Source organism: Eleutherodactylus coqui, chromosome 5 (assembly GCF_035609145.1).
Source record: "Eleutherodactylus coqui strain aEleCoq1 chromosome 5, aEleCoq1.hap1, whole genome shotgun sequence".
NCBI classification, from domain to species: domain Eukaryota; kingdom Metazoa; phylum Chordata; class Amphibia; order Anura; family Eleutherodactylidae; genus Eleutherodactylus; species Eleutherodactylus coqui.
In genome coordinates, this window is record NC_089841.1 from 29,706,511 (window position 1) to 29,734,033 (window position 27,523).

The 27,523-nt window shown below is 44.1% G+C and overlaps 1 protein-coding gene across 5 annotated transcripts in view; it reads left to right on the forward strand.

Moving 5' to 3' along the window:
* Positions 1-27,523, forward strand: part of LOC136629094 (zinc finger protein 84-like) — a 341,525-nt gene that overhangs the window by 219,106 nt on the left and 94,896 nt on the right. Inside the window, exons 10-11 of one of the 5 annotated variants that reach the window (XM_066605217.1) lie at positions 985-1,087; positions 3,521-5,147. The exons of 2 other annotated variants lie outside the window; for them this stretch is intronic. In XM_066605217.1, the coding sequence (XP_066461314.1) occupies positions 985-1,087; positions 3,521-4,977 (1,560 nt within the window). In that variant the 3' untranslated portion in view covers positions 4,978-5,147. Of the gene's footprint in view, positions 1-984; positions 1,088-3,520; positions 5,148-27,523 lie in introns of those variants that run through there. 2 more of the 5 variants (XM_066605224.1, XM_066605227.1) reach the window with 2 other exon arrangements.

Sequence of the window (27,523 nt, forward strand, 5' to 3'; positions counted from 1 at the left end):
AGCTGGTGCTAAAGCTAACAGAATATTGTCATGTACAGAAGGAGGCATTTAGTCAGCTGCTATAGTCATAGAGTTGCGATCAAAATTATTCAACGCCCATTGCATATTAGGTTTATTAGTGATGATCGAGCATTGCCCTTAGCGAGTACCTGACCGCTCGAGAGAAAAGGTTCGGGTGACGGCGCGGGTGACAGGTGAATTGCGGCAGTGAGCTGCGGGAGCGGGGGGGGGGGGGGGAGAGAGAGATTTCCCCCGCAGCTCCCTGCCCGCCGCCAGCACCTGAACCCTTTCTCTCGAGCGGGCAGGTACTCGCTAAGGGCAATGCTCGCTCATCACTATTTATTAGCCAAATTAACAAATCTGGGAGGGGGGGGCGTGGCAAAGAAAATAGAGTATAACAATACCAAATACATCTGGCTGCAAATTACAAATATTTGTCAGAGGATTACAGAGTAAAATAGTATTTTAGGGTGAAAAAAGACACCCGTCCATCCAGTTGGGTCTGTTACCCTTAATGTTGATCCAAAGGAAGGCAAAAAACTCCAATAAGTTAGATGCCGATTTTCGTCATTTTAGGGATAAAATAACATCTTTCTTGACTCCAATCTGGCAATAGGAATAATCCGAGGATCATTAACCCTTCTGAAGTAATCAGTGATATAGCATGTAATATTATTACACTCCAGGCCCTTCTTGTACTCTTTCTGTGAGATCTCAGTCTGCATGATACGAGCAGGGAAACGCTGACACAGCCCACCTCCGTGACTCCAAGCCCAGCTCCAAGCCAAACTCCATGAAGCTGGTAACAGAATCCCTTTAAGGAGCAATTGTAGCCTAAAAAGGATCCACTCTGACATGACTGATAACTACTTTTGTTGTGTCATTTTTGGTCGTCAAGATGATTAATGATCTTTTCTGGTCATGTAAAACCTTCCACACGACTTCTCCAACCGTCTGCTGACTTTTACAACATTTGTCTCACAGCTTTTGTATCAGGATGAAGATCTGACCGATATTAATACTACAGAGACAAATGTGAGGGGCGATCAGCGGTGTAAAGAGGGGATTCCTACAGGTAACCACCCAGGTGAGTAGTAACCACTAAATACAGCAGAGAAGAGTCACAGATTCTCCTCGGTCAGCGGCTGCTGATAGTTATGTAGATTTATAAGCTCTGGGATCTGTCAGCTTCCGCTGTATATTCCCCCATTCAGCTGGAGGGCAAACTAAATATGGCTGACATGTGATACTGTTATAGGTGATAACACATGATGGGCATTTACGGCACGGACATGAAACACACCTATGTGAGCGGGAACTACTATTCATTATATGATTTCTATACTGATGATGGAGAAATGGTCTTCCAGCTCCGGTACTAAGGGTCCTTTTACACTGACCAACTCTTGATCTGATGTAACCAGCGCTGATCGGTAGGCAGGTCAGTCACTGCTGGTTTACTTTTTGTTTCACACGAGCCAAGAATCACTGCTATGGGAACAAATGATCTTTAGTCTGATGGCTGATGCACATAGGCCAGCTGGTCATCTCCTCGGTAATATGGAGAGATGTAAAGCTGAAAATCATCGATCAGCTGATAAGCGAGCGTCACCAGTATGTCCGCTCAGGGATGTCCCTTTTTCATGAACTGATTGGGTGTACATGTAAAAGGAATTTGAGGAACCATTAATTCCTATTAGATTCATATCACATTGTTGTATGCTAACACCATACCAAAGGTAGAGACATAGACCCAAATAATAGAGGATTTTTTAGAGGATGGAAGTTTAGTTCTGTGAGTGTCAGGGATGCTGCTCACCAGAGACTTGACATGTAATGTCTACTGCCGGCCAGCATGGGGCAGCACACAGTCCATATGTGTCCATGTGATATCCAATGGGAGTTCTTAGCACAACTCGCACTCAGCCATCTGAATATGGCCGACCAAATAAATCATATTTCAGGTGTCACATCTTATCTCTCAGCTGTGAGTGAATGCGGTTTCTTAGAATCCCACTCCCTTACATTGTACTGTAGATTATACAATCCCGCAGTGTGTGATCTCACCGTAATACTCTTCCAGTTGGCATAAATGGGCACAATTGGGAAACAGATTTTTGACCCCATCATAATCTGCTGTCCCACAAAAAGTTCCCACCATCAACCTCCAATTTCCGGCAAACAGTTCTCATCATCCTCCAATGTTCCAAAAATGGCTCCCATGATCATCAATGTACCCCAACATCATCGTCACGTTCCATTACCCCATCATCCTCCATCGTGTGCTCTATCTCACGCGCTCACAGTGTTACCTCGCTTCTTTTCTCCAGTGCGATCACTAAATCTACAGTGAATTCTGGAGCCGGTGAGAGAGAGACTGACATAGCAGTACCGTGAGAAAGATTGTTAGCTGTTTTGTAGATGAGAAGGTCTTTATTTGCTTCAGCTAAAACCCAAATAAATAATAGAAAACTGCATGTGCTAATCCGGCCTTCCATTTGCTCCACAGACATGACTTGTTCATACATGACCATACTGCTCCTCCCCTCTGCGATAAACTGCATGTAGTAATACGGCCTTACACTTACTCCGCAGCCATGACTTGTTCATACATGACCATACTGCTCCTCCCCTCTGCGATAAACTGCATGTAGTAATCCGGCCTTACACTTACTCCGCAGCCATGACTTGTTCATACATGACCATACTGCTCCTCCCCTCTGCGATAAACTGCATGTAGTAATCCGGCCTTACACTTACTCCACAGCCATGACTTGTTCATACATGACCATACTGCTCCTCCCCTCTGCGATAAACTGCATGTAACTGTCAGGGAGTGTGTGAGATAGACACAACCTAGTATCACTGACTCACAGGGACCTTTATGGTTCTCCACTGAGCATCTACTAGAAGAGTGGTGAAACGTACAATGATACGTGAACCTATGAAGATGGAGGCTTCACCACAGAAGGGAAAATTGCAAGAGAATAGCCTGGTAGCTGAACATCATGATCTACTGGTTCTCATTCTGAGGTCTACTGTTAGACTATTTGTTTTGCTACTGCTGTCTTAGGGTACTGTTACACTGGTTTAAGTCTCATCTCAATGATCTGTTCTGTACTTTCACGCAATAGTAATAATCGCTCACTGAATGAAAGCAGAGCGTGTTGGTTATCTCTTCTGTTCGCCCTCCTCCATTCACAGACACATTGATGAACTGCATGTTATTATACACTGATAATAGCTTGGTGTTTAAGTGAGCTCCAAAGTAACCAACTTCAACAATTGAGCGATTCTTACTCCTTTGCTCTGTCAGGATCCGTGTTTACATGGGCCAACAGTTGTCTGCAATGGCTCTTTTCGGTGATTACTCTAGCAGCTGTCAGCATGTGTAAAGGCACCCTTAGATGATGATTACATTTTGCTACATGACTTGTTATTTATATAGAAATGTTATAAAATATCAGCATCATTTATAAGGTTTGTAGTATTAAAGAATAATCTGCTTTATTCTTGGCAGATGTCGGTACCGGGAGCTCAGAGGGATGTGCAATATCTGCAGATTGTAGAGCAGAGGATTGTGGTATCGCACAAGATACTTATGAAGAACCTACTATTATCCCACATATTCCCTCAGCCCTTCACAGCAAAGATCCATCCTCTGATCCTCTTATACACGTCCTATCTTATGATTCATTACAGACTGATAAGCAGAAGAAAAGCCACAGAATGGGTGCAGAACAACAAAGAGCTCACACAGCAGAGAAGCCATATTCATGTTCAGAATGTGGGAAATGTTTTAGTACCAAATCATCTCTTGTTAAGCATCAGAAAATTCACACAGAGAAGCCATATTCATGTTTAGAATGTGGCAAATGTTTCAGGAAGAAACCAAGTCTTGTACATCAAAGAAGTCATACGGGGGAGAAACCATTTTCATGTCCAGAATGTGGGAAATGTTTCGCTGAGAAATCAAACTGCATTCAACATCAGAAAATTCACACAGAGAAGAAGGCATTTTCATGCTCAGAATGTGGGAAACATTTTGGCGTTAAAGCAAATTTTCTTTTACATCAAAGAGTTCACACAGGGGAGAAGCCATTTTCATGTTCAGAATGTAGGAAATGCTTCACCCGGAAATTATATCTTGATAGACATCAGAGAATTCACACAGGAGAGAAGCCATTTTTATGTTCAGAATGTGGGAAATGTTTTACAGAGAAATCACATCTAATAACACATCAGAGAATTCACACAGGAGTGAAGCAATTTTCATGTACAGAATGTGGTAAATGCTTTACCCAAAAAGCAGCTCTTGTTACACATCAGAGACTTCACACAGGAGAGAAACCATTTTCTTGTTCAGAATGTGGGAAATGTTTTGCAGAGAAATCAGTCCTTCTTAAACATCAGAGAACTCACACTGGAGAGAAGCCATTTTCATGTTCAGAATGTGGGAAATGTTTTGCAGAGAAATCAATTCTTGTCCGGCATCAGAGAATTCACACAGGAGAGAAACAATTTTCATGTACAGAATGCAACAAATCTTTTACCCAAAAAGCAGGTCTTGTAACACATCAAAAACGTCACACAGGAGAGAAGCAATTTTCTTGTGCAGAATGTGGCAAATGTTTTACCCAAAAAGGTACTCTTGTTACACATCAGAGAACTCACACAGGAGAGAAGCCGTATTTATGTTCAGAATGTGGGAAATATTTTACAGACAAATCATATCTTGTTACACATCTGAGAATTCACTCAGGAGAGAAACCATATTCATGTCTAGAATGTGGAAAATGTTTTACAGTGAAATCAAAGCTAGTTCAGCATCAAAGAACTCACACAGGAGAGAAGCCGTATTCTTGTTTTCAATGTGGGAAATGTTTTACCCAGAAAGCATCTCTTGTTGCACATCAAAAAGCTCACACAGGAGAGAACCCTTTTTTTAAACCTGTTTTTTTAAACATGTCTACTTAAGAAAAGGCAAGCAATTTAGAGCAGTAAGTGATGAATAGGAAATGTATGTAATTACCAATAAACATCTGTTATCCAGAAACAAATACTATCCAGATATCCCACCTTTATATCAGCCGTGTACATAGAATATTTCGCACTGATACATATAACTGCGTCTCTAAACTGGTTTCTAACTGTTGATAAAAGTTTACTTGTGTAACTTACATGTTTGTATTTGGGCCGATCTTTCTTCTTCCTTTAGATGATGTTTCCTCAGAACTGATGGAGATGAGGGAGAGCTGGTACCCATTATGTGTATAAGTAGTGAGGGGAGAATCACTGCCGATCCCGGACTTTGTGGAGTTTGTTAGGACATTTTTTGGTTTTTGAGAAGGATCCTTTCATAAATGATAACAGTAAGAACCGTATTCCACCACTGAGCCCAGCAAGGGCGTCTCCCCTCCATCTCATCACTATAGGGTCATATACTAGGAAGAGTCGCACACAGTAATATACAGCTGTGATCTTGTTTTTTTGCGGGACAAGTTGTACTTTTTAAAGGTACTATTTAATGAACTGAAAAACGTTTTAAAAATCTACCGTATATACTCGAGTATTAGCCGACCCGAGTATAAGCAAAAAATTGGTAAAACTTGTTGACTCGAGTATAAGCCGAGCTATACTCGAGTACATGGTAGGTAAGAAAAAAAAAAACAGCAATACTCACCTATCAGCGTCTGTGTTCCCGGCGCTATGCTCTCCCCGGCAGAGCAGCCAGCTGCTGCAGTCTTCTCCCCGCTGTCTTCTCCCTGCAGCAGCTGGCCGCACCGCCGGGGACACAGACGCCGGCTGATCGGTGAGTATTGAGTTTTGTTTTATTTCTTTTTACCTCACTCGAGTATAAGCCGAGGGGGGCTTTTTCCGCGCATTTTTTTATGCTGAAAAACTCGGCTTATACTCGAGTATATACGGTAAATGGAGTGAAATGGACGAAAAACTAAATTCCACCATTTTTGGGTGACTCTTGTTTCTACGGCTTACCACTGCAACAAAAATGACCTGATAACTTTATTCTATACGTTAGCATGATTACTACAATACCAAATTTATATTTCTTACTTTTTTTGCTGCACTGCTTTTATTGATTTTCAAAGATATTTTTAATTTCTTTAAATTAGTTTCTGCTGCCATTTTCTGACTGCCCTAGTCCTTTTTATTTTTTCATCGAAATAGCTATGCGAGGGGTCAGTTTTTGCAGGACATCCATTCTGGAGTACATAAGACTTTTTGATCACTTTTTATTACACTTTTTCTTGGAGACGGGTTGACCAAAAAAATTCTCGTGTTCTTTTTTTTTTTTTTGGACGACATTCACCATGTGGGGTAAATAATGCGTTACTTTGATAGATTTGACTTTTACAGATGCAGCGATACCAAATATATATTTTTGTTTAATTATTTAGATTATTTTATCATAGATCTGCCAAAGAGGAGTTGGGGGGAGGGTAAACTTTTACTACTTTTTATTACTTTTAATTTTTTTAATAGTTAGAAAAACTTTTTTAAGCTTATTTTTACTCTTTGTTTCGTCCCGAGAGGGACATGCAATGGTTTGATTGCTCCTACAGTATGATGTAATACCATAGCATTGCATCATACTGCAATCGGACAGGCATTCTATCAAACCACCCCAAGGCCATGGCTTGATAGGCATCGTACTGTGTCAGCCCTGGCGCCTTTCAGAAGGCCCCTGGCTGCCATGACATCCGCACAAAACTACATCCTCTAGCACTAAGAGGTTAATAACTTAATGGCATAATATGTTTAAAAAGGGGAATTACTATAGACAGGATGCTACATATTTTAGACTAATGCATAGAGCAATCTATGGCTTCAAAACCGTACTCATTATCTATGCCAACCTCATTCTACACTCTCACCAGACCTATCAATCACTATCAACACACTTTCACCAGTTCCACTAGTATGTTTTTTTATTATTACATTTGACTCTGTCCTTTCCTTCAAACCACACTATTACATCAAACACACCCACCAAACTAGTGAACTCACACAGAACCACGAAACCACCTTCATCCTACGCGAAAGGGAAACTCAGACGGGACCGCAGAACTGCGAAATAGACTTCATACACGCAGACAGGTGAACTCTGACGGACTGCATACGTACGGACAGATATAAACAAATAACTGACAGGCACTTGAAACACACCTGCATCCCCGCACACATAGCCAGATGGAATAACTATAGGATGTACAAGGTATTCATTCATATTTTGGCCAAGATACTTAAGCCCACGAGCCCACTTCAAGGGTCCTCATTGTCTCCTACTCTAACAAGACAACTAACCTCTAGAAACCTGCCCGCACGTCGGGCGATCGTCCCGACAGGGACAACCCCACGCTAGAACGTATGGACTTTTCTTATCCTAGGTGATAACTGATCCACAGCAAGACACAGTTCACACTACACAAAAGGCAAACTGCATAGACACGTAGGAACATGACACTGTTCACACTAAACATACTGAACAGAGGAAAGACCAGCAGCCACAGCAGAGGAGCTGGTATATATAAGCAGCAGATCTGAGGGATTGAATGGCTGGAAAAATCCACACCCAGACAGCTAAATCAACTTCACCTGTGCAGTACTGCTGCTGGAAACCCATGTAGAACAACAGACCCCAGCAAAACGCTCTAACGCACATATACAAGCCCTCACTACCTCTTGTTGCCTCCAGCTCAAGAACATCTCTTGGATAGGATATTTCCTCAAACCCTAGTTAACAAAAATGCTAGTGCATGCCCACCTTATCTTCTGTCTAGACTACTGCAACATTCTCTTCCGTGGCCTTCCTTCCAATTCCTATGCGCCTCTTCAATCCATTATCAATTCTGTTTCCAGGCTTATCCACCTTCCCCCCTTTACGGTCCTTCCTCCTACCTCTGCCAATCCTTTCACTGCCTGCCTATTACCCAGAGAATCTAGCTCGTTATTATTAATGACATACAAGGCCATCCACAGCCTGTTCCCTCATGCATCTCTGACCTAATCTCCTGCTACCTCCCCACCCGTAACCTCCACTCCTCACAAGACCTCCTACTCTACTCTTCCTTATCGTGCTTCTCACAAAATCATCTCCAGGATTTCTCCTCACCATCACCAAACGCTGGAACTCGAAATCCCAAACCATCAAACTCCCAACCTGAAACCTCTTCCCTTCAGACAAGTCTACAACCCACAGTAACCTTGCTGCCACCTCAAGATGAGCACTTTCTTTCCCTGTAGACCGTAAGCACTTGGAGGCCATGTTTTTCCCACCTCAGTATCAATTTGTTATGTCCCTTTTACATGGGCCGAGAATCTTACGATTAGACTGCACAATTCTCATGGAGATGTCTAATAGCTTAGTGTGTCACATTACTGTGTGATGCACCAAACCATCAGTGTTTGAACTGCACAATAAGTGCAGGAGGCGGCGCTGAAAGTGAACGACGAGCAAGAACCTCATTCGTCTTTCAGTCGTTGGCTCGTGTTTAAAATGAACGATTATCGTTAGGTGCAGATACAGCATAAGTCATTTACTGGATGTTTATCATTCTCGTTTAATATGTGTAATGTGGCTTCATATTGTCACATTTGTCTCTCATTTCTATCAATACTTGTATTCTGTAACTGTGCTTCATTTCTATCAATACTTGTATTCTGTAACTGTGCTTCATTTCTATCAATACTTGAATCCTGTAACTGTGTTTCATTTTGTAAGAACATAATGTAAGCTGTCCCTTTAACACTCTGGGTTTGGCATTGTATTTTTCACAAGTTTCAGAATTCTTTTGAGAAAAAACATGAATCAGAACTTGGAGTTTCTAAGGCCGCTCTCACAGGCATTTGTAAAAATGTGGTGTTTTACAACAGCATCTTTAATGTACCCCATCATTGCAATGGGTGATGTGGTGAGTAGAGATGAGCGAGTATACTCGCTAAGGCACATTACTCGAGCGAGTAGTGCCTTAGCTGAGTATCTCCCCGCTCGTCTCTAAAGATTCGGGGGCCGGTGGGGAGTGGCGGGGAGGAACTGAGGGGAGATCTCTCTCTCCCTCTCCCCCCCCCCCCCCCCCCGCTCCCTGCCGCAACTCGCCTGTCACCCGCGCCGGCCCCCGAATCTTTAGAGACGAGCGGGGAGATACTCGGCTAAGGCACTACTCGCTCGAGACTGCATGAGAGTACAGCGAGAGGCATGTGGGATGTACTGAAGAGACTGCATGAGACTACAGCGAGAGGCACGTGGGATGTACTGAAGAGACTGCATGAGAGTACAGCGAGAGGCACGTGGGATGTACTGAAGAGACTGCATGAGAGTACAGCGAGAGGCATGTGGGATGGACTGAAGAGACTGCATGAGAGTACAGCGAGAGGCATATGGGATGTACTGAAGAGACTGCATGAGACTACAGCGAGAGGCATGTGGGATGTACTGAAGAGACTGCATGAGACTACAGCGAGAGGCATGTGGGATGGACTGAAGAGACTGCATGAGAGATCCAGTCTGAACAGCAAGTTGTTTCTGATGAGGAAGTTTTACAATATGGGGTACAGCAGAGAAAGATATGCAGGAGCCCATAACTGCCTGCTGGAGGCGATCACACAACTCAGATCAGCCGGTGAGGAGATGACAGACAGCCACGCCGTAGACATATTACTGTGCAGCTTACCTGGCACATACACTGCACTGATCAATACGGTGGAGACAAGACCCCAGACAGATCTGACACTGCCATTCATTAAGAGCAGGCTCATAGATGAGTATCAGAGAAGAAAGGAACTTGCACATGACTCTACAGAAACACCAGAACAGCTCTTAAAGGGGTTGTCCCGTGCCGAAACGGGTTTTGTTTTTTTTTTTCAACCCCCCCCCCGTTCAGCGCGAGACAACCCCGATGCAGGGGTTAAAAAAGAACACCGGACACCGCTTACCTGAATCCCCGCGCTCCGGTGACTTCTTACTTACCGGTTGAAGATGGCCGCCGGGATCTTCTTCCTCGGTGGACCGCAGGGCTTCTGTGCGGTCCATTGCCGATTCCAGCCTCCTGATTGGCTGGAATCGGCACGTGATGGGGCGGAGCTACACGGAGCCCCATTGAGAAAAGAAGAAGACCCGGACTGCGCAAGCGCGTCTAATTTGGCCATTAGACGCCGAAAATTAGACGGCCTCCATGGAAACGAGGACGCCAGCAACGGAACAAGTAAGTGAAAAACTTCTTATAACTTCTGTATGGCTCATAATTAATGCACAATGTACATTACAAAGTGCATTAATATGGCCATACAGAAGTGTATAGACCCACTTGCTTTCGCGGGACAACCCCTTTAAGGCTACAGACACAAGGTCACACAGGAAGGAAACCAGGGGGAGCTTCAGATGTCACAAAAAGGGAGACTTACAGAAAGACTGCACTATATGGAAAGCAGAGCAAATGAAACAACGTCCCTCTTGGACTAAACAAAAGGCCAAAGCCACAACCTCGGATCAATGTGCAGAAAACTGGAGTGGCACATTTAAAGTGACAGGCAATCATAAACCGCAAGGCTGGTGCATCGACTCTGGGGCAACTTGCCACATGACAAGTGATAGAAGTTGTTTTTCACAGAACTTGATCTGAATAACAAAGACTATTTATCTTGTAGATGGAAGTACAATATGTGCAGAAGGATATGGGCATGGAACCCTGGTGTGCCCCAATGATGCGGGACACGATCTAGCCATATCAGTTAAAGGTGTGCTATATGCTCCCGATCTAGAAGGAGGATTCTTATCTGTAAAGCATCTGACCGCTAAAGGACTCACCCGTAAGATCCCAAGCTGACAAGTGTTCTATTCTAGAGGGCAAGCAGACAATAGCTAGTGCCAAGCTGGACGAGGGCAAGCAGACAATAGCTAGTGCCAAGCTGGACGATCATCTGTATAAATAAATAAATCTTGCTATTTGTATAGCGCCAACTTATTCTGCAGCGCTTTCAGGTAATTATTACTTATTACCCCCCACCAAGCTGGGTTCTCATTTTACCGATCTCGGAAGGATGGAAGGCTGAGTCAACCTTGAGCCGGCTACCTGACTCACGGGGGGATTGAACTTGCAACCTTCAGGTCACCTCAACACAGTGAAGGAACAGGCAAAGCTATGTACACATGGGCACAATGACTGAATACACAAGTGGCACAGGCGTTTAGGTCACAGACACCCAGAGTGCATACAGAAACTACAAAAGAGGAACCTGACAAAGGATCTAACTGTATCCCCCTGTGCAGTTACTGTAACGTGTGAATGTGGCATCAAAGCTAAGCTTACCAGATCAACACTTCCTAAAGCAAATCAAAATAGAGCCTCAAGACCACTTGACCTAATTCATAGTGATGTATGTGGTCCCCTAAACCCACCTACACCTGGGGGCAACAGGTACATAGTGACCTTCATAGACGACTATTCAAGATAAACAGTAACCTACCTAATGCGTCACAAGAGTGAAGTTTTGGACAAACTACGGGACTATGTATTGAAGACAAGCAAGAAGTTCCAGAGGAACCTCAAGTACTTCGAAGTGATTACGGAGGTGAATTTATAGGACATAAAGTATAGGAGTACTTAAAGCAGAATGGAATAGAGCAGGGTGTCACACTCATTTTCACTGAGGGCCACATCGGGCTTATGGTGACCTTCAAAGGGCCGATTGTAAGACAGTCTAGTAAGGGCTCGTTCACACAAGCGTATTTACGTACATAATATGCAGTAGAAGCCATTGATTTCAATCAGTTCCTTCACATGATGTATATTTTCACACATCATGACCTATTTTGTTCTGTACTGCGCACCCCGATAGGCCATTGAAGTGAATGGGCCGCGCAAATACATGGTGAATGCGCAGGAAATCTGTGTATTCACTACATATTTGTGCAAGGATGCAGGCATAAGCGATTTTCGATTGCGCAAATGCGCACCATATTTGTGCAACCAAAATACGATTATGCCCGTGTGAACGAGCCCGAATAGTGACCCCTATAATAGTCGCAGTAGTCATAGTGACTCTCATAGTGGCCCCAGTAAAAATAGTGACTCTCATAGTGGCCCCAGTAAAAGTAGTGACCCCCACAGTGGGCCAATTAGTAATAGCGACCCCCACAGTGGCCAAATTAGTAATAGCGACCCCCACAGTGGCCAAATTAGTAATAGCGACTCCCACAGTGGCCCCACTAGAACGAGGGTACCCCACACTGGCCCCAGTAGTAACAGGGAACCCCACAGTAATAATATTAGCCCCCTCAGTAGTAATAACCCCACAGTAATATTATCCTCCCTCAGTAATAATATTATCGCCATCAGTAATATTAACCCCCAATAGTAATATTAACCCCCCCCCCTCAGTAATAATAGTTCCCCCCCCCCCCAACTCATATACTTACCTCCTCCTTGCAGTCAGTACCGCTCCCCCTCTGCTCGCTCTGATCCTGGATACTCTCTGACGTCCGTGTGTACCCGGGCACGTTTCCTCCCTGAGTCCTCTCCTGCGGAACTGATGAGCAGTGGACTCTGGGGAGGATGATCCCGGCTGCACATTGACGTCAGAGTGTGCGCCGGGATCAGCTGTAACAGCGTGATTAGCAACGGGGAGCTGCGGCACCCCAGCTAGTAATCGCTACAGTGGTGAGCAGCCGTCGGCACCCCGCGGGCCACATAAAATGAGGTAGCGGGCCGGATTCGGCCCATGGGCCTTGTGTTTGACCCCTGTGCTCCATATGATCTAAAAGGAGGGATAATCATCTTGACTGTGGGTTTAAAGACAAAGGCCAATCAGCCCCAAATTCCCAGTGGCAACCCTCTGGGCCTGACCATGGCAGATGTACATTTCTGGTCTCGCAACATGGCCATTTTTAGGCGGTATCTTCTCTTCAGTCGGATCTTATGCTGCTCGTTTAGGTTCTCTTGGCCGGTTCTCATCTTGATAAAAAATAAAGCAGACGTTACGCTGCAACGTTTTATGTTAATTGTGCACAGAAAAGCTGGGTATCGGTATTGAAAACCGTGTCTTGTAGCAACTGTCCTAAGATTGAAAGAGGATACCAGATGGCGGTGTAGTCATGTGTTTTGTTAGTCATGTGAGAGTTCAATATAGGTCTTGATTATAGATGAGCGAGCATTGCCTTTAGTGAGTATCTCCCCCGCTCGAGACTGAAGGTTCGGGTGCCGGCGGCAGGTAGGGAGCTGCGGGAAAGAGTAGGCAGAACGGAGGGGAGATCTCTCTCTCCCTCTCTCCCCCCCCCCCGCCTCCCTCCTGCTGACAGCTGCTACTCACCGCTCCCCCACGCCAGCACCCGAACCTGCAGTCTTCAGCGGGGGAGATACTCGCTAAAGGCAATGCTCCTGTACGCCAGGCGGCAGCTCTTCCTATTGGGCTATGCAACTCTTTGAGTAGCTCCCCTGCATAAACCTGGCTTCATGTTCCTTGCCCCTGCAATCTTGTTCCTGTTTCCCTGTCTGGCTCTGCCCCGTTCCCTTGATTAGGCACACTACTTAAGCATAGCCTTGTCCCTCCCACATTGCATGATTATTTAGCTCTTAGCTTACAGTCAAGCTCCACCACCTGCCTGCTCCTCTGAACCGAACTGCAACTACCATGTACTGACCTCTGGCTTCCCCCTGACTACACTACCTGCCCGCTCTTCTGTACTGTCCACTCAGGTTACAAGAGACTCTGAACCCGCACCAGATCATTACAGAAATAATTGCAGCCAAATATGGAGTCCGTTGTGACCACCTTGCGGAAACGGGTTACTGAGCTGCAGGATTTTTTTATACCACCTACCAGGGAAAGGTTGCTGACCTCCAAAGAGAAATAGCTGTTTTACAGGGACAACTTTTGGAGTTGCGCAATTCTGGTTCTGATGTCCGCATAACTCGGCCTTATCAGGGTTAGGAAGAAGGAGCTATTTATCATCAATCTCCTCACGGATGAGGCGCTTGCATGGGTCTTGCCATATGTGGTAGCCAACAGTAAACTCCTCGATAGTCTTGATGCCTTTACTATCACTATGGATCATCCAAATCGATGTGCCACAGCAGAAGGTAGGTTACATGACCTAAGGCCAGGGCGATGCTCTGTTGCCGAATATACAGCAGAATTTCGTCACTATCGTGTTTCCCCAAAAATAAGACAGTGTCTTATATTAATTTTTGTTCAAAAAGGTTTAACTTTGTTACATGTATAGCTGCCTGGACACTATTTAAATTGACTTTTTTAATTAACTGTTAGCAGGGCTTAATTTTGGAGTAGGGCTTATATTTCAAGCATCCTCAAAAAGCCTGAAAAATCATTTTGCATCCTCAAAAATTCTGGAAAATCATGCTATGTCTTATTTTCTGGGTATGTCTTATTTTCAGGGAAACAGGGAAGGAGATTGATACCACATGGAACCAAGCTGCTCAGAAGGGTCAATTCCAATGAGGACTATCTGAACCAGTAAAAAAGGTGCTTGCCAGAGTCTAGACCCCAATCTGGAGACCTTTATTTGGTTATGTATTTGAATTGATCACAGACTTACTAAACGTAAGAAGGAGAAGCTGCGGGGTTTGGGGAACTACTTTGCCTATTCTTTCAAAGAAAGGTCTAGCAAAGGACCTGAACCATCGCTGAACCAACGCACTAGATGTCATCCGCAAACCTCTTCGCTTTGCAGAGAAGGAAAGGCGCCGTACAGAGAACCTCTGTCTATATTGTGGGGGCTTGGGACTTTATCCTACTTACTGCCCCAATGAGTTCCAAAAAACTATTGCCTCTACCAGTGCCTTTATCATAGGCAAATCTCACGTTCCAAAACAGTTAGGTTCGGTGTCACAGGCCATCCCACTGATCACTCAGGATGAAGATCAGATACGTCCCCCATCCTTTCACTGTCATTCCCATACAAGTCCTAGTTGGGGACCAAGAATGACAATGCTCCACTATTAGATTCGGGAGCTGGAGGGAACTTCATGGACTTTAAATATGTTCTTGATAATAACATTTCAAGGACCAAACCATACCCGCTGATATGGATACCGTGGATGGACCACCATTGTCCTCGGGACCTGTAACTCAGGAGACAATGGAACTGGAAATCATTGTTGAACCTGATCACCATGAAACGATTCGTTTCCATCTTATCTCTTCTCCCAAGTGTCCGGTTATTCCAGGAATCTCTTGGTTTTCTACCCATAATCCTTCTATCAGCTGGGACTTAAGGACCATTACCTTCCCTCTGAGTACCCAGCCTCAAACATACCCAAACCTCTGAGGATTGTCGCAGAACTCTGATAACCTGTCACCTCAGGACCATCCATTCAATGTGACCCCCGACCCCCAGCGGTCATGTGACTGGAACATAGACTTCTCCCTGGAATAACCATTTCTTTCGCATTTACAATCTTTCCAAATTAAAATTAAAGTTACTAGAAGAATGCCGGGATGAAAAGTAATAGGAAGGTTCATTGGACCTTCTTCATCCCCAGCTGGGGCAGAAGAGAAAGACTTCACCTGGAGGCCATGCATCGATTATAGGGAGCTGAAGGAAGTTACTGTAAAGAAATCACTACCCGCTGCCTCTAATCCGGGAAATACTCCTGTCTGCTAAGATCGTTACAAACTCCATCTGAGATGGGCCTAAAACCTCATAGAGATCTGCCCAGGGGACGAGCGGAAGACTGCATGTACGCTACACACATACAGCTCTGCTACATCCACAATACACATACAGTACAGGAGCATATACATTACACACATACAGCTCTGCTACATCCACAATACACATACGGTACAGGAGCGTGTACATTACACACATACAGCTCTGCTACATCCACAATACACATACAGTACAGGAGCGTGTACATTACACATACAGCTCTGCTACATCCACAATACACATACAGTACAGCAGCGTGTACATTACACACATACAGCCCTGCTACATCCACAATACACATACAGTACAGGAGCGTGTACATTACACATACAGCTCTGCTACATCCACAGTACACATACAGTACAGGAGCGTGTACATTACACACATACAGCTCTGCTACATCCACAATACACGGACAGTACAGGAGCGTGTACATTACACACATACAGCTCTGCTACATCCACAATACACATACAGTACAGGAGCGTGTACATTACACACATACAGCTCTGCTACATCCACAATACACATACAGTACAGGAGCGTGTACATTACACACACAGCTCTGCTACATCCACAATACACATACAGTACAGGAGCGTGTACATTACACACATACAGCTCTACTACACCCACAATACACATACAGTACAGGAGCGTGTACATTACACACATACAGCTCTGCTACATCCACAATACACATACAGTACAGGAGCGTGTACATTACACACATACAGCTCTGCTACATCCACAATACACATACAGTACAGGAGCGTGTACATTACACACATACAGCTCTGCTACATCCACAATACACATACAGTACAGGAGCGTGTACATTACACATACAGCTCTGCTGCCTCCACAATACACATACAGTACAGGAGCGTGTACATTACACACATACAGCTCTGCTACATCCACAATACACACACAGTACAGGAGCGTGTACATTACACACATACAGCTCTGCTACATCCACAATACACATACAGTACAGGAGCGTGTACATTACACACATACAGCTCTGCTACATCCACAATACACATACAGTACAGGAGCGTGTACATTACACACCTACAGCTCTGCTACATCCACAATACACATACAGTACAGGAGCGTGTACATTACACACATACAGCTCTACTACATCTACAATACACATACAGTACAGGAGCGTGTACATTACACACATACAGCTCTGCTACATCCACAATACACATACAGTACAAGAGGATCTACATTACACACATACAGCTCTGCTACATCCACAATACACATACAGTACAGGAGCGTGTACATTACACACATACAGCTCTGCTACATCCACAGTACACATACAGTACAGGAGCGTGTACATTACACACATACAGCTCTGCTACATCCACAATACACATACAGTACAGGAACGTGTACATTACACACATACAGCTCTGCTACATCCACAATACACATACAGTACAGGAGCATGTACATTACACACATACAGCTCTGCTACATCCACAATACACATACAGTACAGGAGCGTGTACATTACACACATACAGCTCTGCTACATCCACAATACACATACAGTACAGGAACGTGTACATTACACACATACAGCTCTGCTACATCCACAATACACATACAGTACAGGAGCATGTACATTACACACATACAGCTCTGCTACATCCACAATACACATACAGTACAGGAGCGTGTACATTACACACATACAGCTCTGCTACATCCACAATACACATACAGTACAGGAGCGTGTACATTACACACATACAGCTCTGCTAGATCCACAATACACATACAGTACAGGGGCGTGTGCATTACACACATGCAGCTCTGCTACATCCACCATACACATACAGTACAGGAGCGTGTACATTACACACATACAGCTCTGCTACATCCACAATACACATACAGTACAGGAGCGTGTACATTACACACATACAGCACTGCTACATCCACAATACACGTACAGTACAGGAGCGTGTACATTACACACATACAGCTCTGCTACATCCACAATACACATACAGTACAGGAGCGTGTACATTACACACATACAGCTCTGCTACATCCACAATACACATACACTACAGGAGCGTGTACATTACACACATACAGCTCTGCTACATCCACAATACACATACAGTACAGGAGCGTGTACATTACACATACAGCTCTGCTACATCCACAATACACATAAAGAAAAGGAGCGTGTACATTACACACATACAGCTCTGCTACATCCACAATACACATACAGTACAGGAGCGTGTACATTACACACATACAGCTCTGCTACATCCACAATACACATACAGTACAGGAGCGTGTACATTACACACATACAGCTCTGCTACATCCACAATACACATACAGTACAGGAGCGTGTACATTACACACATACAGCTCTGCTACATCCACAGTATACATACAGTACAGGAGCGTGTACATTACACACATACAGCTCTGCTACATCCACAATACACATACAGTACAGGAGCATATACATTACACACATACAGCTCTGCTACATCCACAATACACATACAGTACAGGAGCATATACATTACACACATACAGCTCTGCTACATCCACAATACACATACAGTACAGGAGCGTGTACATTACACACATACAGCTCTGCTACATCCACAATACACATACAGTACAGGAGCGTGTACATTACACATACAGCTCTGCTACATCCACAATACACATACAGTACAGGAGCGTGTACATTACACACATACAGCTCTGCTACATCCACAATACACATACAGTACAGGAGCGTGTACATTACACACATACAGCTCTGCTACCTCCACAATACACATACAGTACAGGAGCGTGTACATTACACACATACAGCTCTGCTACATCCACAATACACATACAGGACATGAGCGTGCACATTACACATACAGCTCTGCTACATCCACAATACACATACAGTACAGGAGCATGTACATTACACACATACAGCTCTGCTACATCCACAATACACACAGTACAGGAGCGTGTACATTACACACATACAGCTCTGCTACATCCACAATACACATACAGTACAGGAGCATATACATTACACACATACAGCTCTGCTACATCCACAATACACATACAGTACAGGAGCGTGTACATTACACACATACAGCTCTGCTACATCCACAATACACATACAGTACAGGAGCTTGTACATTACACACATACAGCTCTGCTACATCCACAATACACACAGTACAGGAGCGTGTACATTACACACATACAGCTCTGCTACATCCACAATACACATACAGTACAGGAGCGTGTACATTACACACATACAGCTCTGCTACATCCACAATACACATACAGTACAGGAGCGTGTACATTACACACATACAGCTCTGCTACATCCACAATACACATACAGTACAGGAGCGTGTACATTACACACATACAGCTCTGCTACATCCACAATACACATACAGTACAGGAGCGTGTACATTACACACATACAGCTCTGCTACACCCACAATACACATACAGTACAGGAGCGTGTACATTACACACATACAGCTCTGCTACATCCAGAATACACATACAGTACAGGAGCGTGTACATTACACATACAGCTCTGCTACATCCACAATACACATACAGTACAGGAGCGTGTACATTACACACATACAGCTCTGCTACATCCACAATACACATACAGTACAAGAGCGTGTACATTACACACATACAGCTCTGCTACATCCACACTACACATACAGTACAGGAGGGTGTACATTACACACATACAGCTCTGCTACATCCACAGTACACATACAGTACAGGAGCGTGTACATTACACACATACAGCTCTGCTACATCCACAATACACATACAGTACAGGAGCGTGTACATTACACACATACAGCTCTGCTACATCCACAATACACGGACAGTACAGGAGCGTGTACATTACACACATACAGCTCTGCTACATCCACAATACACATACAGTACAGGAGCGTGTACATTACACACATACAGCTCTGCTACATCCACAATACACATACAGTACAGGAGCGTGTACATTACACACACAGCTCTGCTACATCCACAATACACATACAGTACAGGAGCGTGTACATTACACACATACAGCTCTACTACACCCACAATACACATACAGTACAGGAGCGTGTACATTACACACATACAGCTCTGCTACATCCACAATACACATACAGTACAGGAGCGTGTACATTACACACATACAGCTCTGCTACATCCACAATACACATACAGTACAGGAGCGTGTACATTACACACATACAGCTCTGCTACATCCACAATACACATACAGTACAGGAGCGTGTACATTACACATACAGCTCTGCTGCCTCCACAATACACATACAGTACAGGAGCGTGTACATTACACACATACAGCTCTGCTACATCCACAATACACACACAGTACAGGAGCGTGTACATTACACACATACAGCTCTGCTACATCCACAATACACATACAGTACAGGAGCGTGTACATTACACACATACAGCTCTGCTACATCCACAATACACATACAGTACAGGAGCGTGTACATTACACACCTACAGCTCTGCTACATCCACAATACACATACAGTACAGGAGCGTGTACATTACACACATACAGCTCTACTACATCTACAATACACATACAGTACAGGAGCGTGTACATTACACACATACAGCTCTGCTACATCCACAATACACATACAGTACAAGAGGATCTACATTACACACATACAGCTCTGCTACATCCACAATACACATACAGTACAGGAGCGTGTACATTACACATACAGCTCTGCTACATCCACAATACACATACAGTACAGGAGCGTGTACATTACACACATACAGCTCTGCTACATCCACAATACACATACAGTACAGGAGCGTGTACATTACACACATACAGCTCTGCTACATCCACAATACACATACAGTACAGGAGCGTGTACATCACACACATACAGCTCTGCTACATCCACAATACATATACAGTACAGGAGCGTGTACATTACACACATACAGCTCTGCTACATCCACAATACACATACAGTACAGGAGCGTGTACATTACACATACAGCTCTGCTACATCCACAATACACACACAGTACACGAGCGTGTACATTACACACATATAGCTCTGCTACATCCACAATACACATACAGTACAGGAGCGTGAACATTACACACATACAGCTCTGCTACATCCACAATACACATACAGTACAGGAGCGTGTACATTACACACATACAGCTCTGCTACATCCACAATACACATACAGTACAGGAGCGTGTACATTACACACATACAGCTCTGCTACATCCACAATACACATACAGTACAGGAGCGTGTACATTACACACATACAGCTCTGCTACATCCACAATACACATACAGTACAGGAGCGTGTACATTACACACATACAGCTCTGCTACATCCACAATACACATACAGTACAGGAGCGTGTACATTACACACATACAGCTCTGCTACATCCACAATACACATACAGTACAGGGGCGTGTACATTACACATACAGCTCTGCTACATCCACAGTACACATACAGTACAGGAGCGTGTACATCACACACATACAGCTCTGCTACATCCACAATACACATACAGTACAGGAGCGTGTACATCACACACATACAGCTCTGCTACATCCACAATACACATACAGTACAGGAGCGTGTACATTACACATACAGCTCTGCTACATCCACAATACACATACAGTACAGGAGCATGTACATTACACACATACAGCTCTGCTACACCCACAATACACATACAGTACAGGAGCGTGTACATTACACACATACAGCTCTGCTACATCCACAATACACATACAGTACAGGAGCGTGTACATTACACACATACAGCTCTGCTACATCCACAGTACACATACAGTACAGGAGCGTGTACATTACACACATACAGCTCTGCTCCATCCACAATACACATACAGTACAGGAGCGTGTACATTACACACATACAGCTCTGCTACATCCACAATACACATACAGTACAGGGGCGTGTACATTACACATACAGCTCTGCTACATCCACAGTACACATACAGTACAGGAGCGTGTACATCACACACATACAGCTCTGCTACATCCACAATACACATACAGTACAGGAGCGTGTACATCACACACATACAGCTCTGCTACATCCACAATACACATACAGTACAGGAGCGTGTACATTACACATACAGCTCTGCTACATCCACAATACACATACAGTACAGGAGCATGTACATTACACACATACAGCTCTGCTACACCCACAATACACATACAGTACAGGAGCGTGTACATTACACACATACAGCTCTGCTACATCCACAATACACATACAGCACAGGAGCGTGTACATTACACACATACAGCTCTGCTACATCCACAGTACACATACAGTACAGGAGCGTGTACATTACACACATACAGCTCTGCTACATCCACAATACACATACAGTACAGGAGCGTGTACATTACACACATACAGCTCTGCTACATCCACAATACACATACAGTACAGGAGCGTGTACATCACACACATACAGCTCTGCTACATCCACAATACATATACAGTACAGGAGCGTGTACATTACACACATACAGCTCTGCTACATCCACAATACACATACAGTACAGGAGCGTGTACATTACACATACAGCTCTGCTACATCCACAATACACACACAGTACAGGAGCGTGTACATTACACACATATAGCTCTGCTACATCCACAATACACATACAGTACAGGAGCGTGAACATTACACACATACAGCTCTGCTACATCCACAATACACATACAGTACAGGAGCGTGTACATTACACACATACAGCTCTGCTACATCCACAATACACATACAGTACAGGAGCGTGTACATTACACACATACAGCTCTGCTACATCCACAATACACATACAGTACAGGAGCGTGTACATTACACACATACAGCTCTGCTACATCCACAATACACATACAGTACAGGAGCGTGTACATTACACACATACAGCTCTGCTACATCCACAATACACATACAGTACAGGAGCGTGTACATTACACACATACAGCTCTGCTACATCCACAATACACATACAGTACAGGGGCGTGTACATTACACATACAGCTCTGCTACATCCACAGTACACATACAGTACAGGAGCGTGTACATCACACACATACAGCTCTGCTACATCCACAATACACATACAGTACAGGAGCGTGTACATCACACACATACAGCTCTGCTACATCCACAATACACATACAGTACAGGAGCGTGTACATTACACATACAGCTCTGCTACATCCACAATACACATACAGTACAGGAGCATGTACATTACACACATACAGCTCTGCTACACCCACAATACACATACAGTACAGGAGCGTGTACATTACACACATACAGCTCTGCTACATCCACAATACACATACAGTACAGGAGCGTGTACATTACACACATACAGCTCTGCTACATCCACAATACACATACAGCACAGGAGCGTGTACATTACACACATACAGCTCTGCTACATCCACAATACACATACAGTACAGGAGCGCGTACATTACACACATACAGCTCTGCTACATCCACAATACACATACAGTACAGGAGCGTGTACATTACACACATACAGCTCTGCTGCATCCACAATACACATACAGTACAGGAGCGTGTACATTACACACATACAGCTCTGCTACATCCACAATACACATACAGTACAGGAGCGTGTACATTACACACATACAGCTCTGCTGCATCCACAATACACATACAGTACAGGAGCGTGTACATTACACACATACAGCTCTGCTACATCCACAATACACATACAGTACAGGAGCGGGTACATTACACACATACAGCTCTGCTACATCCAGAATACACATACAGTACAGGAGCGTGTACATTACACACATACAGCTCTGCTACATCCACAATACACATACAGTACAGGAGCCTGTACATTACACACATACAGCTCTGCTACATCCACAATACACATACAGTACAGGAGCGTGTACATTACACATACAGCTCTGCTACATCCACAATACACATACAGTACAGGAGCGTGTACATTACACACCTACAGCTCTGCTACATCCACAATACACATACAGTACAGGAGCGTGTACATTACACACATACAGCTCTGCTACATCCACAATACACACACAGTACAGGAGCGTGTACATTACACACATACAGCTCTACTACATCCACAATACACATACAGTACAGGAGCGTGTACATTACACACACACAGCTCTGCTACATCCACAGTACACATACAGTACAGGAGCGTGTACATTACACACATACAGCTCTGCTACATCCACAATACACATACAGTACAGGAGCGTGTACATTACACACATACAGCTCTGCTACATCCACAATACACATACAGTACAGGAGCGTGTACATTACACACATACAGCTCTGCTACATCCACAATACACATACAGTACAGGAGCGTGTACATTACACACATACAGCTCTGCTACATCCACAATACACATACAGTACAGGAGCGTGTACATTACACACATACAGCTCTGCTACATCCACAATACACATACAGTACAGGAGCGTGTACATTACACACATACAGCTCTGCTACATCGACAATACACATACAGTACAGGAGCGTGTACATCACACACATACAGCTCTGCTACATCCACAATACACATACAGTACAGGAGCGGGTACATTACACACATACAGCTCTGCTACATCCACAATACACGTACAGTACAGGAGCGTGTACATTACACACATACAGCTCTGCTACATCCACAATACACATACAGTACAGGAGCGTGTACATTACACACATACAGCTCTGCTACATCCACAATACACATACAGTACAGGAGCGTGTACATTACACACATACAGCTCTGCTACATCCACAATACACATACAGTACAGGAGCGTGTACATTACACGCATACAGCTCTGCTACATCCACAATACACATACAGTACAGGAGCGTGTACATTACACACATACAGCTCTGCTACATCCACAGTACACATACAGTACAGGAGCGCGTACATTACACACATACAGCTCTGCTACATCCACAATACACATACAGTACAGGAGCGTGTACATTACACACACACAGCTCTGCTACATCCACAGTACACATACAGTACAGGAGCGTGTACATTACACACATACAGCTCTGCTACATCCACAATACACATACAGTACAGGAGCGTGTACATTACACACATACAGCTCTGCTACATCCACAATACACATACAGTACAGGAGCGTGTACATTACACACATACAGCTCTGCTCCATCCACAATACACATACAGTACAGGAGCGGGTACATTACACACATACAGCTCTGCTACATCCACCATACACATACAGTACAGGAGCATGTACATTACACACATACAGCTCTGCTACATCCACAATACACATACAGTACAGGAGCGTGTACATTACACACATACAGCTCTGCTACATCCACAATACACATACAGTACAGGAGCGTGTACATTACACACATACAGCTCTGCTACATCCACAATACACATACAGTACAGGAGCGTGTACATTACACACATACAGCTCTGCTACATCCACAATACACGTACAGTACAGGAGCCTGTACATTACACACATACAGCTCTGCTACATCCACAATACACGTACAGTACAGGAGCATGTACATTACACATACAGCTCTGCTACATCCACAATACACATACAGTACAGGAGCGTGTACATTACACACATACAGCTCTGCTACATCCACAATACACATACAGTACAGGAGCGTGTACATTACACACATACAGCTCTGCTACATCCACAATACACATACAGTACAGGGGCGTGTACATTACACATACAGCTCTGCTACATCCACAGTACACATACAGTACAGGAGCGTGTACATCACACACATACAGCTCTGCTACATCCACAATACACATACAGTACAGGAGCGCGTAACTTACACACATACAGCTCTGCTACATCCACAATACACATACAGTACAGGAGTGTGTACATTACACACATACAGCTCTGCTACATCCACAATACACATACAGTACAGGAGCGTGTACATTACACACATACAGCTCTGCTACATCCACAATACACATACAGTACAGGAGCGTGTACATTACACACATACAGCTCTGCTACATCCACAATACACATACAGTACAGGAGCGTGTACATTACACACATACAGCTCTGCTACATCCACAATACACATACAGTACAGGAGCGTGTACATTACACACATACAGCTCTGCTACATCCACAATACACATACAGTACAGGAGCGTGTACATTACACACATACAGCTCTGCTACATCCACAATACACATACAGTACAGGAGCGTGTACATTACACACATACAGCTCTGCTACATCCACAATACACATACAGTACAGGAGCGTGTACATTACACACATACAGCTCTGCTACATCCACAGTACACATACAGTACAGGAGCGTGTACATTACACATACAGCTCTGCTACATCCACAGTACACATACAGTACAGGAGCGTGTACATCACACACATACAGCTCTGCTACATCCACAATACACATACAGTACAGGAGCGTGTACATTACACATACAGCTCTGCTACATCCACAATACACATACAGTACAGGAGCATGTACATTACACACATACAGCTCTGCTACACCCACAATACACATACAGTACAGGAGCGTGTACATTACACACATACAGCTCTGCTACATCCACAATACACATACAGTACAGGAGCGTGTACATTACACACATACAGCTCTGCTACATCCACAATACACATACAGTACAGGAGCGTGTACATTACACACATACAGCTCTGCTACATCCACAATACACATACAGTACAGGAGCGTGTACATTACACACATACAGCTCTGCTGCATCAACAATACACATACAGTACAGGAGCGTGTACATTACACACATACAGCTCTGCTACATCCACAATACACATACAGTACAGGAGCGGGTACATTACACACATACAGCTCTGCTACATCCAGAATACACATACAGTACAGGAGCGTGTACATTACACACATACAGCTCTGCTACATCCACAATACACATACAGTACAGGAGCCTGTACATTACACACATACAGCTCTGCTACATCCACAATACACATACAGTACAGGAGCGTGTACATTACACATACAGCTCTACTACATCCACAATACACATACAGTACAGGAGCGTGTACATTACACACACACAGCTCTGCTACATCCACAATACACATACAGTACAGGAGCATGTACATTACACACATACAGCTCTGCTACATCCACAATACACATACAGTATAGGAGCGTGTACATTACACACACACAGCTCTGCTACATCCACAATACACATACAGTACAGGAGCGTGTACATTACACACATACAGCTCTGCTACATCCACAATACACATACAGTACAGGAGCGTGTACATTACACATACAGCTCTGCTACATCCACAATACACATACAGTACAGGAGCGTGTACATTACACACATACAGCTCTGCTACATCCACAATACACATACAGTACAGGAGCGTGTACATTACACACATACAGCTCTGCTCCATCCACAATACACATACAGTACAGGAGCGTGTACATTACACACATACAGCTCTGCTACATCCACAATACACATACAGTACAGGAGCGTGTACATTACACACATACAGCTCTGCTACATC